Consider the following 19965-nt stretch of genomic DNA (forward strand, 5'->3'; position numbering starts at 1 on the left):
TCATTACAATCATGGTAGGAGGATTCTCTGAAAGTCTATACTAATTAGACTATCAGGTCTGGGACAAGAGGTTGAGCTATCATTGCATGCAAACAACTATAACAGCCCTAAACTGCCACAAGAACACCTTTGTGGCCCTGTTTGTATTCTTTACGTTACAGAAATGAAAAGGTTAACAGCTCTTATTTATATATGCTAGCATAAAGCTAATTTGACTGCACAGTTAATTCCTTGTTTGTACGTGTGTATCGAACACTTTGTATTAATATTAAAAAAGCAAAATGTTCTTTCTCAGAGAGCCAGTCAGTCTTCCATGCTTTTTCATCTCCAATCCAAGATGAAAGGTAAAGTGAGGGATAGCTGAGAGGATTTGGACGTATACAGGCAAACAAGTTGAGCCAGTTACAGATAAGTTTTAACTCCATATTAGTATAATAAAAGGCAAAACATTTTAAAGGGGCCAGAAAAACCAACCATTAATAGTTTACCATAAACATGTCAACATTTTTGAAAACATTGTTACTGACCCTGAATGGTATTATGTTATGGGACTGACACAATTCCTAACTCCATGCCTTCGTTAAGAAATCTGTTGCAAAATGCTACAAATTTTCTCCAGTGGTTTTTACACAAAATCAGAATTTGATATGACCTTCTTGAACATGCAAAATTGCTGACATTTTTAAATGTTAACATGACATACCAGATTTTACCTCACCATGAATCAATCCAGAGGAAGCTTGATATTGACACATTCAATTGTATAGCTCTTTTATCATACTTTTTATTCATCCCATGTGGATATTTTTCTTTCAGAGTAGAAGAAAGCTTCAAGACATTGTTCTGGGCAATATTCGGACTCTCAGAAGTAAAATCAGTTGTCATCAATTATAAGCACAAATTTATTGAAAACATTGGCTATGTCCTCTATGGTGTTTACAATGTCACCATGGTTATTGTTCTGTTGAATATGCTTATTGCAATGATCAACAGCTCTTTCCAGGAGATTGAGGTAAAAATCTGTTTATTATATTTTGCTATCTTTATTTTATACGTTTTGTGTTGATGTTTGCTTAGCTTTTGCAATTTTTCTTGCCCTGTTTGCCATTTACTTTTTGGTTCCCAAAATCCATCTCAATTCTCAGTCATATGATTATCTTCTAACCTTGGCTTTATATGGTTCATATGGTTATCTTCATATGGGTTATCTTCTAACCTGCCTTGTCCCTCAACAAGCAATGTTAAAATGGGACCTGTACCCCATCTCCACACCCACAGTTTTGCAAAGATTGTGGGATTTGTAGTACAAGACCCAGTCTGCACTGCAGAATTAATGCAGTTTGACACTGCTTAAACTGTAATGGCTGAATTCCAACTGATATGGAATCCTGGGATTGATAGTTTTGTGAGATATTTAGCCTTCTCTGTCAGAGAGCTGTGGTGCCACAACAAACTACAAATCCAAGGATCCCATAGCATTGAGTCATACAAGTTAAAGCGGCGTCAAACTGCATTATTTCTGCAGTGCAGATGCAGCCCAAGGAATCTGGAAAGTGCCAGGTTGAGGATAGCAGTTTAAAACTTAAAAGAATACTGTACTACATTTGAAGGAACCAGTTTTAAATGTGTCCACTAGGGGGCAACATTGACATCTTAGCATACAATTCCCACTGTGTCTTCAAAAGTAACAATTCAATTAATAAATTATTTAAGAATTAACACATTGAACTAAATTCTGTCCCACCCAATGACAACATATTAATGGCTCAAGTTCTAATATTAGGTATAAACAAATTAATATTTAAACCGAACATTTCAGCTCTTCTTGAACTTATGGGTTTAAATAATAAGAAAAGAAGCTAGATGTCTGGTTATCAAGAATGCTCTAATAGTTGGTTGCCTGGATTGAGAGGTGGCTGAGCTAGATATATGTGAGGTCCCTTCCCGCTCTGTGATTCTGTGGTCGTAGATTCTTGCATGGTTCTACCATTTCATGTTATCACTGACCTTTGTCTTTTTCTTCCAGGATGATGCTGATGTGGAATGGAAATTTGCAAGAGCAAAACTATGGTTCTCCTATTTTGAGGAGGGCAGAACACTCCCAGTACCTTTCAATTTAGTGCCTAGCCCTAAATCTCTGCTTTACCTCTCACTCAGAATAAAGAAATTAATATATAAATTATTAATGTGCCATAAAAAGGGTTTTCAGGAAGATGCTGAGATGAATCAGGTAACTCCATTATAAATACACAAAAATGTATTTAAATTGTAAATAAAAGTATATGATGCTTGATTTAGGGTGAGGTAGGGGAAATCAGTGCAAGATGGGGTCGGGAAATCAGTGACAGCCTTACACTGCTGAGTGTAATGGTCGCTTTCGTTTGGATTTCACTTAGAAATGGCCTAAAGTATCAATAGGATGGTAGGAGCTGAATGTATACATGTTGAAGAACACCAGCTGAGTTTTCTTTTGGCAAGAGCCTCGTGGAAAGTATAATTCATTTTTCTTACTCTCATGAGGTTTAGAAATTGTGTTGGTTCAGTTGCAGTCAGGGGCATCCCTAGTGGACTGTGGGAGGTGCAGACCATACTAGTTGACATGCTAATGGCGATGATACTCCCCAAACATCTGCCTTTGGGCAGAAAAAGAGCATTTGTCTGTGTCCCTTTAAAATGCTGAAGAGATGGTGTGAGTGGGACAAAGCTCAGTGGGAAAGACAGGAGAGGCCCCAGGTATTTTTTAAAAAATAGTTTTTAATTTTTTAAAAGAAGTTAATTAAAAATATTTTTATTCTTTTAAAAATTTCTTTAAAAACATCACATTTTACCAAATTCTCACTTTAAGTACATTAAACTATGTATATGTAAATACATTTATGCTGTGCATACGATATTGTAATTTAATGGTATAATTTTAATTTTGCTAATAGTTGTCACAACTATTGCCATTACATTCAGTGACATATCAGCATTACAATTTGTGAGTAACATTAGTATAAAATACAGTCGGCCCTTCTTATACATGGATCTTTTATAAACGGATTCAAGCACATGGTTTGAAAATGTTCAAAAAAAGTATAAATTTCATTTGTCAAACCTTGATTTTCCATTTTTTTATAAGGGACACCATTTTGCTATGTCATTATATTTAATGGGACTTGAGCATCCATGGATTTTGTTATACATGGGAAATCTTGGAACCAAACTCCAGCATATAACAAGGGTCCACTGTACATTACTAAAGAAACTGTATGATGTGGTATGGGAGGAGGTCAGTGAGGTGGAATGAGGGTCACCATGAGTTACTGAACCAGGTCACATCAACCTTAGTAATGCCACTGGTTGCCATGTGAATTCTGTTCACCAGGAAGTACCTTTGTGGCAATGTAGAATCTTCATCAGTGGTAGTATGCATGTATGGTTACTGCTGAGTGACATCCAAGTGGAAGGTATAGCATTCACTGCAGGGGGCATGCTTGAGTTGAACCAGATCTGTAATGTCAGAACTTTTTCACACGGGAGGCAAGCATCATTAAAACGTGATTAAATTGTACTAAAAGCACAATGAGAGGGAAGATTATCACACCCCTGCATGCTTCTCCTATTTGTGCCCCATGCGTAAACTGTAATAATAATAATAATAGGATTTATTTATATGCCGCCCAATCACTGGGAATCTGGACGGCTTACAACAGAGGGGATAATAGACGGTTCCCTGCCCTCAGGCTTACAATCTAAAAAGACACGACACAAAAGGAGAAGGGAACGGTGAGGGGGGGAGGGGATCAGGACCAGCATTCTTTTCTCCCTCTGATGCCTGGACCAAGGCAGATGGACTGGAGGGAGGAGGCCGCTTGTTCTTCAGGCTAGCCCTGGTGGAGCTGGGCCTGCCTGGTCAATGGACATGTCATTGGGTAATAACAGGAATTTCTGCTATTGCCCAATGACTGGCATCTTTTTTGCTCTCTCTCTCTCTCTCTCTGTGTGTGTGTGTGTGTGTGTGTGTATTTTATGTGCCTTCAAGTCATAAAGGTTTTGGGGTTTTCTTCACATGATTTGTTCACAGAAGCATTGCCACTGCCTTCTCTTGAGGATGAGAGCATGTGACTTGCCCAAGATCATCCAGTGGGTTTGCAGATCAGGGAATCAAACCCTGGTCTCCAGAGTCATAGTCCAACACTCAAACCACTATGCCCTTTTATACACAACAGAAAAGTTTTTTGTTTCGACAGGCATTTGAGGGCTAACTACTCTGGGGAGTGGAGGGAAGGATCTTTCATGTGTTATGTTTGTATTTGCTGTTCTTTTTAATGGATCACTTTTAACCACTGGCAATTTTATTGTTAGTTTAATTATATTTTTAACTTTTGTATAAGGAAAAAAAATGGCTGTTTCTGTTTTAACTTTTGTAAGCTGCCCTGAGTCCAAGACTGAGAAAAAGGTGATGGTGGTGGAGATCTGACTACAGAACCTCTTTCCCAGATCCACATCTTTGGCTGGCCCCTCTTTGGCACCAGAACTCCATCAGAGAAGAGGAAAAGAGTTGTACTGGTTTTCACAGTGAATGTGCTGGCCAAAGCTGTGGACACAAAAGAGCCACAACTCTATTAGTCTTCAGACCCAGCACTGAATCATCTTGTAATTTATGACAGCCACAGCATTAATGTAAATCGGTCCTTTTTGAGTAGAGCTGTTGCAGATGGCATATCTTGGAGGTTCACAGGGTTGCCATGAGCTGAGGTTGACTTGAAGGCAGTTAGCAACTACCAAGTGAAGGACTGGGAACAAAGACTAATAGTGAAATCTGATCTGTCATCACTTCTGCTCTAGTAGCATGAGTCTGATAGGGCTTCATGAATTTCATATGATTTGTCTTGCCCTGCCTGTTTTGAATTGGAATGTGCATTCGAGTGAGAATAATGTAGTGCTGACAGAGCTCTGCATTTGGCTAGGTATTCAGCTATTCATCCTGATGAGCATTTGGCATCCCTTCCCTACTAACCTGAGCAACAGCTTGTGTGTGCAGCTGCCAGTGATTTCCCATGTTGGAAAATAAAATCAGATAGAATCAGACATAAAGAAGGCTCAAAGTAATTTTCTACATCAGCAGGACAGCAGTATTGACTAAGAAAGTCAAAATTGGCCATTTAGAATATCATGCCTCATAGCAGTGTTTGTATTGGTTATTTCATATCTGGAAGTGATGCGTACAGTGGGAAACTATAAACAGGTCTGGTTGGAGGCTGTGCGATAATGGAATCAGTCTTTGGCCAGTGATATTGTTGTAGAAATGGGGTGAGATGAAGGTTGAAAGAAAAGCATGGAGTGTGAGAGTGTTTTCTCTGCTGTCTTTTCCAGCTTCAGGGGTAAAACTTAAAGCCAGCAGATAGGAATGAGAATGTGTTTGTATAAAGAGCTCCATTTGAATAGTTCTTCATCTTCACAGTGAACTCTTACCAGCTGATTTAATTTGGTTCATTCCTGTGGGTAAAATGAATGGCTACTACTTACCTGTCATCCCAGAGAGTTGCCAGTGAACTATATTACTCCTGATACATTGCTTCCAGTCAGCATCCAAACCCTGTTGAGAGAATCAAAAGTAGTTGGGAAATGAGTGCATTCTGCCACCAAGTGGTCATATAGGTATAAGCATTCCCAGGGCTTGTTTTTTAAAAAATGATTATCACAAACAAGCCTAAAGACATTATTCTGTGCACAGGATTTACCTGTGCAAATAACTACTTACGTAAATAATTGTTATCAGTGTGTTCTGAAAAGAGGTAACCAATGGAAAATATTCCATGATTGCAAGGATTTTAAAACTACACTACAAAGATCTTAAGGCATTTCTAGTGTCTCTTGAGACCAACTGGAAGCCTCCCATTTCGAATGGCTTTCCACTGTACTGATAGGTATCAGTTTGTTGTTGTTGTGTGCTTTCAAGTTTTTGTTTTTGTTTTTTTTTTACTTATGGTGGCCCTAAGACAAACCTTTCATGGGGTTTTCTTGGCAAAATTTGTTCAAGGCAATTTGCCATTGTCCTCCTTTGAGGCTGAGAGAATGTGACATGCCTAAGGTCACTCAGTGGTTTTCCATGGCTGAGTAGTGATTTGAACCCTGGTCTTCAGAGTCATAGTCCGACATTCAAACCACTATTCTGATTGTCAACAGTACCCTGCTTTTTCATCTCTCTTTCACTAAGAGGAGCCAACAGTTTTTTTTTAATTTGAAGAGATTCAGGCCCATATGTTACATCACAGGAAAGAGCATGATTGCAGCTTCCCCATGTCATCTTCCCATGTCTATCCAGTACTTCTCCAGTAAGCCCGATTCAGCATAGCAAAGTCAGGGGAGTATGGGAAACACAGTCCAAAGACATATGGAGAGTGTCAGAGGTTTCCATCCCCACTTTGTAGGCTAATACCAGCAGTTTTAATTGGACCCGAGAAATGGATGAGAAGCCAGTGTGTAGATGAGAAAGCACTGGGGTAATATGAGCATATTGTTTGGCACAAGTTAAGTGTCTTGTGCTGCCCTGTTTTGGAACAGCTGGATTTGGGGAGACATTTTTAAAAACAGATCCCGTCTGCATGCAGTCATCCACTTGGGAGTTTAGTCAAACATGGGACTTCTACAGCAAGACTACAGATTTATGCCTGTATTGACAAGGTTTAATCCAAGAGCACTCCCAAACTGCAAGCCTGATCCTTTAGGAGATGACTGTCAAATAGTTTTCCAAGCATGTCTTAATAAGCAGATACACTCGTAGAGATAGTATTATTGCAGTGACAGCTAATCTGCATGTCACTTTCTTCCTACCTTGTATATATTTAAACTCTACACAGAAATGTCACTAGTCCGCTCTTTCATTTCATGACCTCTTGGCCCCACTGTTTAGAATTGTTCTCTATTTACATAACTCCTGCCTTAGGATAAGACTTCATGCATCTGAGCAAGTATGTGTTGTACCATAAAAGCTTACACTGCAATAAATCTGCTAGTACTTTAGGCACTACAACACTCTTGGTTCTTTTGGCTGCAACAAACTACTCATGCTGAGCATTCCCTATCCCTACTGCAATGCTGCCAAATATCTTCACCATGCAATGTATCCCTTGGTGGTTTGAGTTTTGAGCTCTGATCCTAATATGAGGCGATATAGTGGGAAGCGGGGGGTGAGGGTGGTTAAAACTGAAAATGCTTGCCAACATTCCCATAAAGGAAGAATTATTCACCCATAATAATAGTGAAACCCATTTTCTATGACAAATGTGATGTTCGTTGTGGCTCTTTTTTGTACTAAGAAGTGGTAGTTGAAGATTACCTAGATTTCAGCCATTCCATTCCAGCTACAGTCCACTCATCTGGATTGTAGTTGATTTGGATTCCAAGACATTTCCAATCTCATTAACATTCTGTGACATGGTTAGGTTGGAATGAATTGTGCCTCGGGTATAGGTTTCTTTAAATTTTCCCTCCTAGATCTTTTAATATCTCCGAAAATGTGACTTTCACCAAGCCTACTGATACTTTCTTTTCCTATCTGAGTACTGTTATTTTGCCTACATAGTGAATGATACTCACAGCCTTAGCAGTGGAAATAGAAAGTGTAACACTTAAAAGTATTCTACTGAAATATGTGGGGAGAGGTGAAGCAAAGTGAAAGAAGTTGGGTTTATCTATGAATCCTTGATTCTTACCTATGCTTTTTTTTCTGTTTCAGTTGAATCAACGTAAACAGTCAAGTATAAGAAGCATAGATGACCTCAATTTAAACAGTTTAAGTAATCCACAAAGGAAGTACCAGGTAGTACCTAAATTCTAACAGTGAATAACCATCATAAAATTAGATGCCAAATACAAACACATTGTTCACAAACCAGTAAACTCAGTGGGAAATGAATTGCATGCACATGCCTATGCTTTACAAGAATATAAAGGTTTTTTTTTCATATTCAGCAAGAAAGGCAAAAGAAAGGAAGGAAACTCAATTGCTACAAGATTTTTTTTCCTTTTTGGAATGTATTTGGGATTTTTGAAGAGATAGAAAGAATATCTATTGTCATTCATTCCCAGGTTTAAAATGGGTTTCTCAATAGTTGACAAGTTACATTGGAAAGAATACTAGACCATCAAGAATCCTGTGGTTTTACCCTCCCAGTATTTGAATGTCCGAGGAATTGATCTTTGTAGGAAAACACATTGGTTTTTGTACAAAGATGTGTTTTCTTCACGGAAAACCTGTGTCTTTGAATAACACAGGTTTTATGCAAAGACACAAACAAACAAAAGTGCCACAGATTTTTCTGAGCAGAATAATTCTTCCATAACACTATGGGATGCTTAAATACAGGGAAAATACTACTGAGGAGTATTTATTTTCTCCTGTAGCTGGAGGAAAACTACCATGATTATTTTGTCCTTGCATGTGCGTATGAAATAGTCAAAGAGTTACATCCTTAGGGGGTTTTTTGGGTGTGTGTATGTGTGTGTAGAAAAGAGTGCATTTTGGACATATCACTTTCTTTTCCTATTAAAAAAGTTGATTGTGCAAGAAACACATTTTGGACCGGATTGGCATGTTTTACCTCTACACCTACCAAAATGTTCCTTATGCAAAAATATATAGACTTCTTGAGGAATCCATTGTCCTCTGCCTACAAAGAGGCATGTGGCCTCACAGGAATAGAGATATATTGGATTGCAAAAGAGAAGTCCTTGTTGATATGTAAATAGACTTTACATTTCCTGGATTTGCCCAAATGCTGCATGGCCATAGGAGGAGGGGCCAGCCTGCTAAAAATACCCTCCCCATACCATCTTAACTATGGACAGAAACAAAAAAATGCAGATATCTTACTAACATCTTTCATTTTTCTGCTGTTTGGTATGTAACAGCCTGATGAAAAGGCTAGTGGAACTTTGAAAGCTTGCAATAAGTATATTGTGCATTTTGGTTGGCCAATAAAGGTATCACTGTTTGGTGGATTCTAGTGATCAATAGGATGAGAGAATCCATACTAGCATGATTTTTCTGCTTCTCTTCCCTAGAAAATTATGAAACGGCTTATTAAGCGATATGTATTGAAAGCTCAAGTAGACAAGGAGAGTGATGAAGTCAATGAAGGTGAGTTTCTTTGCATATCAGATGAGATGGCAATGGCTAACAAGTTGTCCTTTTTTAAAAAAGCAAGCAAACAAATTTCATTAGCATTTTTGTTGTGGGATGCTCAGTTCGGTTTGAAGTACATAGAATCATAGAATCATAGAATCGTAGAGTTGGAAGAGACCACTAGGGCCATCCAGTCCAACCCCCTGCCATGCAGGAAATCCAAATCAAAGCATCCCTGACAGATGGCCATCCAGCCTCTGTTTAAAGACCTCCAAGGAAGGAGACTCTATCACCTTCCGAGGAAGTGCATTCCACTGTCGAACAGCCCTTACTGTCAGGAAGTTCCTCCTAATGTTCAGGTGGAATCTCTTTTCCTGTAGCTTGCATCCATTGTTCCGGGTCCTGTTCTCTGGAGCAGCAGAAAACAAGCTTGCTCCCTCTTCAATATGACATCCTTTCAAATATTTAAACAGGGCTATCATATCACCTCTTAACCTTCTTTTCTCCAGGCTAAACATCCCCAGCTCCCTAAGTCGTTACTCATAGGGCATGGTTTCCAGACCCTTCACCATTTTTGTCGCCCTCCTTTGGACACGCTCCAGTTTCTCAATGTCCTTTCTGAATTGTGGCGCCCAGAACTGGACACAATATTCTAGGTGGGGCCTGACCAAAGCAGAATACAGTGGCACTATTACTTCTCTTGATCTAGACACTATACTTCTATTGATGCAGCCTAAAATAGCATTGGCCTTTTTAGCTGCCGCATCACACTGTTCACTCATGTTCAACTTGTGGTCTACTTGGACTCCTAGATCCCTTTCACACGTAGTTTCATTCAGCCAGGTGTCACCCATCCTATATCTGTGCATTTTATTTTTCCGCCCTAAGTGCAATACCTTACATTTCTCCGTGTTGAATTTCATTTTGTTAGCTTTGGCCCAGCTTTCTAGTCTATTCAGGTCATTTTGAATCTTGATCCTGTCCTCTGGGGTATTAGCTATTCCCCCTAATTTGGTGTCATCTGCAAATTTGATAAGTATGCTCCCAATTCGGTCATCCAGGTCATTGATAAAGATGTTGAATAGCACTGGGCCCAGGACAGAGCCCTGTGGGACCCCACTGGTCACTTCTCTCCAGGATGAAAAGGAGCTGTTGTTGAGCACACTTTGGGTTCGGCTGGTCAACCAATTACAGATCCATTTAACAGTTCCTTTGTCTAGCCCACATTTTACAAGCTTGTTTGCAAGAATGTCATGGGAAACCTTGTCAAAGGCCTTACTGAAATCAAGATATACTATATCCACAGCATTCCCTTCATCTACCAAGCTGGTAATTTTATCAAAGAAAGAGATTAGGTTTGTCTGGCATGACTTGTTTCTCTGAAACCCATGTTGACTTTTTGTGATTATGGCATTGCCTTCTAGATGTTCACAGACTCTCTGTTTAATGATCTGCTCCAGAATCTTTCCTAGAACTGATGTCAGACTAACTGGACGATAATTGTTGGGATCCTCTTTTTTCCCCTTTTTGAAGATGGGGACAACGTTTGCCCTTCGCCAGTCTGCTGGGATCTCTCCTGTTCTCCAGGAGTTTTCAAATATGATTGCCAATGGCACCGATATTACTTTTGCCAGTTCTTTTAATACCCTTGGATGGAGTTCATCTGGTCCCGGAGACTTAAATTCATTTAGATTAACAAGGTGTTCCTCTACTATCTCTTTACTTATTCTGTGCTGAAATTCCCCTATTCTGTCCTCTGCTCCATTATCCTCAGGTTGAGCACCCTTTGCCTTTTCTGAGAAGACTGAGGCAAAGAAGGTGTTGAGTAATTCTGCCTTTTCTCTGTCTCCTGTTAGCATTTTGCCATCTTCTCCACGCAGTGGCCCTACCGTTTCCTTCTTCTTCCTCTTGCTGCGGACATATCCAAAAAAGCCCTTTTTATTGTTCTTAACCTCTCTAGCAAGCCTGAGTTCATTCTGCGCTTTAGCTTTTCTGACTTTACCCCTACACATGCCTGCTATTTCTTTGAATTCCTTTTTCGTGATTTCCCCCTTTTTCCATTTCTTATACATGTTCGTTTCAAACTTAGCTCGGTTGAAAGTTCCTTAGTCATCCATCCTGGTTTCTTGAGACACCTCCCGTTTTTCTTTCTCACTGGAACTGTTTGAAATTGTGCCTTCAGTATCTCCCTTTTGAGAAAGTCCCATCCGTCCTGAACTCCTTTATCTTTTAGTATTTCTGACCATGGAATCGCCCTCAATACTTCTCTAAGTTTACTGAAATCCGCTCTCCTAAAGTCTAGGATGCGTGTCTGACTCTGCCTGGCTTCTCCTTTCCACTGTATTACAAACTCCAGGAGAACATGGTCACTTCCACCTAATGATCCCACCACTTGCACCCCATTAACCAAGTCATCCTTGTTGGTTAGGATCAGATCCAAAATAGCTGACCCCCTTGTTGCCTCTTCCACCTTTTGGACCATGAAATTGTCTTCCAGGCAAGTGAGGAATTTGCTAGACCTTGAGGATTTTGCTGAGTTTGACTTCCAGCAAATATCAGGATAGTTGAAGTCGCCCATCACTACTACATCTCTCCTTTCTGACTGTGTGGTCATCTGTTCTAGAAAGATATCATCCAATTCCTCAGTCTGACTTGGGGGTCTGTAGTAGACTCCAACCATAACACCCTTGTTGTTTCCCTCCCCTTTGATTCTTATCCAGATGCTCTCCACCTGGCTTCCATGATTGATGTCCAGGATCTCTTCACTGGTGTAAATATCTCTGACATATAGTGCTATTCCTCCTCCTTTCCTGTTTGGCCTATTTCTCTTAATAAGGTTATACCCCTCTATTTCCACATTCCAATCATGAGACTCATCCCACCAGGTTTCAGTGATGCCTCTTATATCATATTTGCTTTGTTGTACCAGGAGTTCGAGTTCATCTTGCTTATTTCCCATGCTCTGTGCATTAGTGTAGAGACATCGCAGACCATGGCCTGTTACAGACAGCCAAAATAAAGCTGCTTCGAGTCACAGTGAAGGTATGATGTTTCAATGATGCATGCGTCCTAAGAGTCCAGAAGCCACACAAAAGCCATGCTCCAGTCCTTAGGGCTGGAGCATGGCTTTGGTGCGACTTCTGGACGCATGCATCATTGAAACACCATACCTCCACTGTGACTCGAAGCAGCTTTATTTTGGCTGTCTGTAACAGGCCCATGGTTCCCTTTTACTTGCTGCCTGTGCAAGTTTTTTTGCCTCCCACTGTTGGGTCCTTGCACTGTTTGCCTTGTTTCCTCTATGTCAGTTTGACTATTTTCGCCATCCCTTTCGCCTTCCTTAATATTGTCTCCCTTCCCCTTGGAACTCAGTTTAAAGCTCTCCTGATTAAGTTCTTGAGACTGTTGGCAAAAACATTTCTTCCAACTGGCGTGTGATGCAACCCGTCTGTTGCAAGAAGTCCCTCCTCATGGAACCGCAGCCCATGATCGAAGAATCCAAATCCTTCTCGGCGGCACCATCTGCGAAGCCAGTTGTTCACATCTGCTATTTTCCTCTCCCTTCCTGGACCATGCCCTTCAACTGGCAGAAGAGACGAGATGACAACCTGTATATCCATTCCTTTCAGCTTCCTACCAAGCGCCTCGTAATCCCTTTTGATGTTCTGAAAGCTGTGTCTTGCAGTATCATTAGTTCCCACGTGGACCAAAAGGAAGGGGTATTGGTCAGTAGGTTTGACCAGTCTTGTCAGCCTCTCTGTTACAGCACGGATCTTTGCACCTGGAAGACAACACACCTCTCGAGACATCTTGTCAGGCCTACAGATCACTGCTTCTGTACCCCTCAGCAAGGAGTCCCCCATTACGACCACACGCCTCCTCCGAGGCTTAGCAGCGACTGTTCCCTCGGGTGGGACTCTCAGGCTCCCCTGCTCTGTCCCTGAAGTCTGTCCATGCTGCTCTTCTTCATCCTCCTTGATAAGGGAAAGAGCTTCGAATCGATTCTCTAGCTGCAAGCTCCCCGAACAATTCCTTCTTGGCTTACTTCTCTTTGTGACATTCCTCCAGCTGTCTGCCTCCTCTGGAAACTGACCTCTTCCACCCGAGCATCTTCCTCTGCGTGATACTCATCCAAGATGGTTAGTTCTATTGTGTCCAGGAAATCCTCTTGTTCCCTAATATGCTGAAGTGTAGCTACTCTGGACTCCAGCTGCTGCACTTTCTCCTCCAAGAGTGCTACCAACTTGCACTTGGTGCATGTGAAGTTCTCCACTTCTGTAGGCAAGAATAGAAACATCCCACAAGAGTTGCAGGTGACTGCAGCAGATCCCTCGTTGTCCATAGTGCAAAGTCTTTAGTAATGAATATAACAGTCAATCTACTGGGAATACTTCTTTAAAGGAATGTACTGGCTGCTATCTTACCCTTAAAGGGAAGGTTCTGTTTCAATATCTGATTCTAACCTGATGCCACTTGAGCAGAGTTGTTGAGTTAAAGAAAACTAAAATTCGCGCGCCGTTAGGCGCACGGCTCTGGAAGCTGGTATATAAAGCTAGTCTGCTAGCTCCGCCCCTTGTGACTCACAGATGTGACTCACAGAAGCTCCGCCCCTTCAGCAACGAGCACACGGTCTCAAGCACACGGTCTCAAAATGGCTGCCAAGCAGCTCCTCTCCTTCTCCTCTCTCTGGCCGGACTGTTCTGGAAGGCTCTGGAAGCTGGTATATAAAGCTAGTCTGCTAGCTCCGCCCCTTGTGACTCACAGATGTGACTCACAGAAGCTCCGCCCCTTCAGCAACGAGCACACGGTCTCAAGCACACGGTCTCAAAATGGCTGCCAAGCAGCTCCTCTCCTTCTCCTCTCTCTGGCCGGACTGTTCTGGAAGGCTCTGGAAGGTGGTATATAAAGCTAGTCTGCTAGCTCCGCCCCTTGTGAGTCACAGATGTGACTCACAGAAGCTCCGCCCCTTCAGCAACGAGCACACGGTCTCAAGCACACAGTCTCAAAATGGCTGCCAAGCAGCTCCTCTCCTTCTCCTCTCTCTGGCCGGACTGTTCTGGAAGGCTCTGGAAGGTGGTATATAAAGCTAGTCTGCTAGCTCCGCCCCTTGTGAGTCACAGATGTGACTCACAGAAGCTCCGCCCCTTCAGCAACGAGCACACGGTCTCAAGCACACGGTCTCAAAATGGCTGCCAAGCAGCTCCTCTCCTTCTCCTCTCTCTGGCCGGACTGTTCTGGAAGGCTCTGGAAGGTGGTATATAAAGGTAGTCTGCTAGCTCCGCCCCCTTGTGACTCACAGATGTGACTCACAGAAGCTCCGCCCCTTCAGCAACGAGCACACAGTCTCAAGCACACGGTCTCAAAATGGCTGCCAAGCAGCTCCTCTCCTTCTCCTCTCTCTGGCCGGACTGAGCATAAGAGCTCATGTCTTTTGGATTACAAGACTTTAAGAACAAAAATATAATCAGTGGGTTAAAAAAAGAAGTAGGAAACTTGATATGATCATGGCAGTGTCTTGCCACTTCCTTATAAAGCAAAGAGGTGCTTGAAAGCTCAGAATGGGTGATTATGGGCACAAAACATAGACCAACCTCTACAGATAGAAAATAAACAAATACAAAATGAACAGGTACAAATTACAAACCTAAGAAAAGTCCAATGTATGCAAATAAAACTATAAAAACATAGTGTCTTCAGTGTGGAACATAGTGGGGCCTGCTACTGCTGATGAAATTACTAAGGAGTTTAGCCAGTTGGTGTCTAGTAGGCAAAAGTAGGGTGCAGGATTTTGCCACTTTAAGAATATTATAATTAATAAAATCTAAAAGTAGAAGGCTACAATAAAAATTATCAGATCTGTCCCGAAGAACTGTTAAAATGATTGTAAAAAGCAAATGTCCCTGTAGTATTGGCAATAGACAACTGTTTCAGATATCCCTGACTGACAAGATTAAAATGTCTGAACTGTTTCAAACATGCCTGATTGACAAGGGCAGACACATTGGCAATAAGGGCTATGCAAATATTTCACCTCTAAAAAGCCTTACAGAAGAATTTCAAAACAAATCAACAAGGAAGGCTTTATTCTAGAATCTAGCTCTGAGGTGGGGAGGGAAAATGAGACCGTTGCCCCGTAATTAAGAATTCTGCCCCTGTGAAATTTTTATTCAGTCCTCAAATCTCTAGCATTATAGTGACTTAAAACTTATGTTGAGTATTTATACATACAGTTTGGGCATCCAAAGAAAAGGTACAGGCAGTGTTACCAAAAAATATGAACGCAGCAAATAAAAGTTCTTTTCATTGCCTCACTCTTTGCAATGGTAGAAATTTGGGGACTATAGGGATACCACACTTGAAACAAGGCCTGAAACAGATGGGCCAAAAGAAGTGGCTTCTGGCTAATTTGGGGGGGGGGGGGGGGCATGGCATTCAAATAACACATGCCGTGCTCTGGTGCCAAGGAATGGAGCAAAAAGGAACGTACAAAATGCAACTCCTAACCATGTGGCTTGGGACATGCAGCAGCCTGCTTTGGGGGCAGGCTTTGTGGTCATTTGCGTCCAGAGCAGCCAGAGGCCGTTCCTATGGGGCCATCTGCTTTGCCCCCAAAATAATTTGCTGAGACGAATTTTTTACTGTAATTCCCAGCTGCTGGGTATCTCAAAATGCGCCTTGAATTTGCTTTTTTAAAAGCACTTTTTCTGCCAATAGGCCCTGAAAGCACAACTCTCTCTTCCTCGTTACTCCTGATCCTACCTTTCATTCCTCTGATTTATAGGAATCTGGAATTTGGTATGACTCTGCACATGGGTTTGCTGCTTCCCTTCCCCACCTTGACCATGTTCAATCAAGACAAGTCAAAAATTAAGGGCCTAGCATTAAGTAATGGGTGAGATGGGTAGGAAAGACTTCATGCAGGGCAGGTTTTTAATCTTTACTGCCATAAATCTTACACCTGTACAGACATACATCACTCTGAAGCACTTTGCTAATATGCCACTTTTCAGTACAGAGCCATTTTGTTACTTGCACTCAATCTGTTTATAGCATTTATGCCCTTTGTGTTTCTGTGTTGTATTCTGGGGAATCTTTTATATATTATTTTCACTTTTACATCTTTTTAAGGCCTAGCAATATTACATGCTTAATAAATTATAGTGTAAATATGTTTTTAGGCTTTTATATGCAGTGACAAGTGGGGGGAAAGGACTATGATTTGCTTTAAGGGAGTATTTGTGGTGATTTAAGTGATGATTTGGAACCTAAATCACAGTATTAGTGAGGTATGCCTATACGTCATTCAGGCAACTTGGTAATACCCATGATTTCCAGCAAAAGTTAATTTTGGATAGTGTTTACAGTCTCTTTTCAGAGCCAGGGCTCCACACTGGAAGGTGTGAAGTAAGAATACATGAAAATACATTTCCTTTACCCTTTGATTTGCAGACTTTCACATGACATGAAGACAGATTTGAGTCTGTGTCTGGTTTTGTTCTTTTTCAAGAAATGAAATCTCTTTTCAGCGCAGCACATCTGTGCAGGGCATTAAATTGAATGGCCTTGCAATGCCTATATAAGACCTTCAATTTAGTGCACAGAAGTAGACTAATGTAAGATGAGATATGGCAATGGTGAATCATCATTGTCTCCCTAGTGCCAGGTTAGGGACTTTTTCTTACACCTGTACAAGGGTATGCTGCAGAAACAAGAGTGTTAGCTCAAAACACAAGACTAAATAGCAGTATTCAGGCCCACAGATGGAATTCTACAGATTTTTGTGACAGGCAGAATCAGGAGGACCACAAATATCATTGAACGCAAAAAAACAAAAAAACAAACAAACAATATTTTCATATATATCCATGCAAACACATCCCTCCCCCCACCCCTTACCATCATCTTGTGCCCCATGAACCTACTCTGTGCCAGGAACATGGGGAAAATCCCTGAGTACATGACAAAAAAGCATGCCTCACTGGTGAATGCACAATCAAGGCACAAGCAGAAAGAAAGAGTGCATCTACACTGTCAAAATAATGCAGTTTGACACCACTTTAAGTACTCTAGCCTATGGAATCCTGAAAACTGCAATTTTACAAGGTTTTTAGCCTTCTCTGCCAAAGAGTGCTGATACCTCACAAAACTACAAATCCCAGGTTTCTGTGGCATGGCTCTATGGCAGTTAAAATGATGTCAAACTGCATTATTTCAACAGTTTAGACGCACCCAAAGAAAGACTAAATTCAGAGAAAGACTGCTAAGAGTAGCAGGCTGAGCAAGTGGAAGGACAGGACCTGGATTATCTTGTACCAGTAGTGTACATAGGAATGCAGAAGAATCCGTCTTGAGGTAAAGTAATGTGCTGTTAAGACTGTAGGGACCAGTGGCTTGTGGTCCAACTTAGGGGGCACCCTGATTTGGATGAGTCTCCTCCTTACTGAATTGGTCCATGGGTTATACCTTACTGTAGGGATGTATAGATCAGGCTATTACCAATCTGTGTCAGTTTCACATTTATTCTGACACATCAAGCTATGTTTTAAACATACAAACACATACAATAAATACACACATGCAATACAAACTGTTAAAATATATTGAATACATGTAAGGTTGAAAGAGATGGCCCTGAAGGGGTGATATGGCACTGTTCCTGAGAGAGCTGGATTGGGGCTGCGGCAGTTGCACACCGTGGCCCCAGTCTGGCCAGCTTCCACCCCAAATAGGAACAGGAAAAGTGTGCTCCTATTTGGGGTGGAAAAAGCCACCCTTTCGCCTATAGAGCTGGCTTTTCACTGGCTCAGGGATGCATGGCATCTGAACATCACATCCCCAAATCTCCTGGAAGCTGGCTGGCGTGTAATTGCCGGCTAGGCTTCTAGGTGACTTGGGGGCATGGTATGTCTAAACCCCATGATCCCAAGCTGTCTAGAAGCCATCTTTACCAGGCCATCTCTTTCGGCCCATACTGTAATGTAAGTTGTTTATCCTAAATTGCATATTGCAGAGAATTTTTTGAGCCAAGAATTGTGCCACAAAATTTTGCCATATAAAAGCAGTGTGAAAACTTTCTCATCTATCTGTATATCCCTCTATGAAGTGCAAATAAGGTCACCTGGCTAAAAATTAAGACAAAATGAAGTCCCCAATCACCCTAGAGAATAGTGTGGCAGAGTAGATCTGTTTCGTTTGACCTCCCCAATGGGTTCAACATCCCCCCCAAGGGCATGAAGCTTATTGGGTGTTAAAATAATTTATTAACTTCTTTTATAATGTTTCTGTGACTATAAAATTGGATGGGGAAAACATGGCCATCACTTTGAGCTCTTTGAATTACAAAGGGTACTAATGTAACTAATAAATAAAGCAAGGAACAAATTTTCTGAAGTTGTCTGTGTTCTGAATACAAGTATGGGCTGTAATGCACATGGCAGAATAACCTGAGATACAGAGAAGTTTCAGTTGAAGCTTTTATTGTATTGTCACCCTGCCTTCTTCACTGGATTTTAGTGCTCCAGTCAATGTTGTCTTCTACCCATAAAGTTCAATGGCTGTTCTTTCCCCCTGCTTCTATCTTTTTCTTACCATGGAAAAGAAGAAGATGCATATAGTTGCATAATGCCTTCTAATTGCTAGTATGAGGAATGCTTTATCTGGAAATGGCTGAAATTAAAATTATAACATGCATAGAACATAAAGGTTATATAAAATGCTGGGAAGCCATTCTAGAGTAATTGTTTACATATTGCAGCTGTAAGTTTTATAATCCATCAAGCTTTATCTTTCTTGCCAGGAACCTGTTCCTAAAGTACCAGATGACTTTTTTTTAATGATAATAATCAATTTTGGCTCTGAAAACTGAGGCCTGGCATCTCCTTTTCTTCTTTTAAGTCCTTGATATTCTATCTCTTATCTCTCTCACTCAGGTGAGCTGAAAGAAATTAAACAGGACATCTCAAGCCTCCGTTATGAACTCCTTGAAGAAAAATCACAGAACACAGAAGACCTGGCAGAACTCATCAGAAAACTTGGGGAGAAACTGTGTATTGAGCCAAAGCAGGAACAAAGTAACAGATGACATGAACTTCTTTCTGAAAAGAGAGGGGAAAAAACTCCAAGCTGGCTAGTCCGATGAAAGCCATATCATTTCTATCTTTTTCTTCTTCTTCAAACATAATTGCCACTTTTGCAGCCGATAACAGAAGCAGACACATCTTGAATGGATCTTTTTTCTTTTCTTTTCTTTTCTTTTCTTTTCTTTTCTTTCTTTCTTTCTTTCTTATTTTATTTTTTATTTTTGGTAACTGGGGAAACCAGCAGTTGATCGGTCATATTTTCATCCACAGAGGAAAAACCCAGCCATTTTTTGAATCATCTTAAAATTTTAAAAATGCATAAAATATGGTTTGAGTAACTGCATGATTAAAGACTTTAATTGCTGGTTCTACTGACACCAAGGAAGTCTCTCACTTTTTGTTACACACACACCCACCCCTTACACCTTAGTCATAGGGACATATATCTAAAGTATATTCCAGTGAAATCAATGAGTTTTAACAATAAATTATTTTGAAATAGAGATCTGATATTTTTTAGAAATAATAAAAATAGTATTGACCAATCTTTTTTTTTTTAAGTTAAAATGTTATTATAATGTGTAAATTAAACTTAGGAAAAGAATTTCTATGCCAATGAGTAATTGGTGGTTGAGGGTAAGTTGCAGTGGAAGAATCCACCTGAAAAATCATTTCATTTCAGAAATTCCAACAGGGTTCCTGGTACAGATCTTTGGTGTTATATCCATAAAGCAAGCCTATATTAGTTTAATTCTCACAGTTTCTCCAAAGAAT

The 19965-nt window shown here is 40.8% G+C and overlaps 1 protein-coding gene across 2 annotated transcripts in view; it reads left to right on the forward strand.

Annotated features, from left to right (window-relative positions):
- TRPC6 (transient receptor potential cation channel subfamily C member 6) overlaps nucleotides 1-19568 on the forward strand; it is a 124626-nt gene extending 105058 nt beyond the window's left edge. The window contains exons 8-12 of one of the 2 annotated variants that reach the window (XM_089512775.1): nucleotides 817-1012; nucleotides 2027-2230; nucleotides 7724-7807; nucleotides 9052-9127; nucleotides 19042-19568. In XM_089512775.1, coding sequence (XP_089368901.1) covers nucleotides 817-1012; nucleotides 2027-2230; nucleotides 7724-7807; nucleotides 9052-9127; nucleotides 19042-19193 — 712 coding nt within the window. In that variant the 3' untranslated portion in view covers nucleotides 19194-19568. The remainder of the gene's footprint in view (nucleotides 1-816; nucleotides 1013-2026; nucleotides 2231-7723; nucleotides 7808-9051; nucleotides 9128-19041) is intronic. The other variant, XM_089512776.1, reaches the window with a different exon arrangement.
- The last annotated feature ends 397 nt before the right edge of the window (nucleotides 19569-19965 follow it).

The sequence above is a fragment of the Sceloporus occidentalis genome, unplaced genomic scaffold (genome assembly GCF_023333645.1).
Source record: "Sceloporus occidentalis isolate IW3139 unplaced genomic scaffold, rSceOcc1.0.p SCAF_2, whole genome shotgun sequence".
NCBI classification, from domain to species: domain Eukaryota; kingdom Metazoa; phylum Chordata; class Lepidosauria; order Squamata; family Phrynosomatidae; genus Sceloporus; species Sceloporus occidentalis.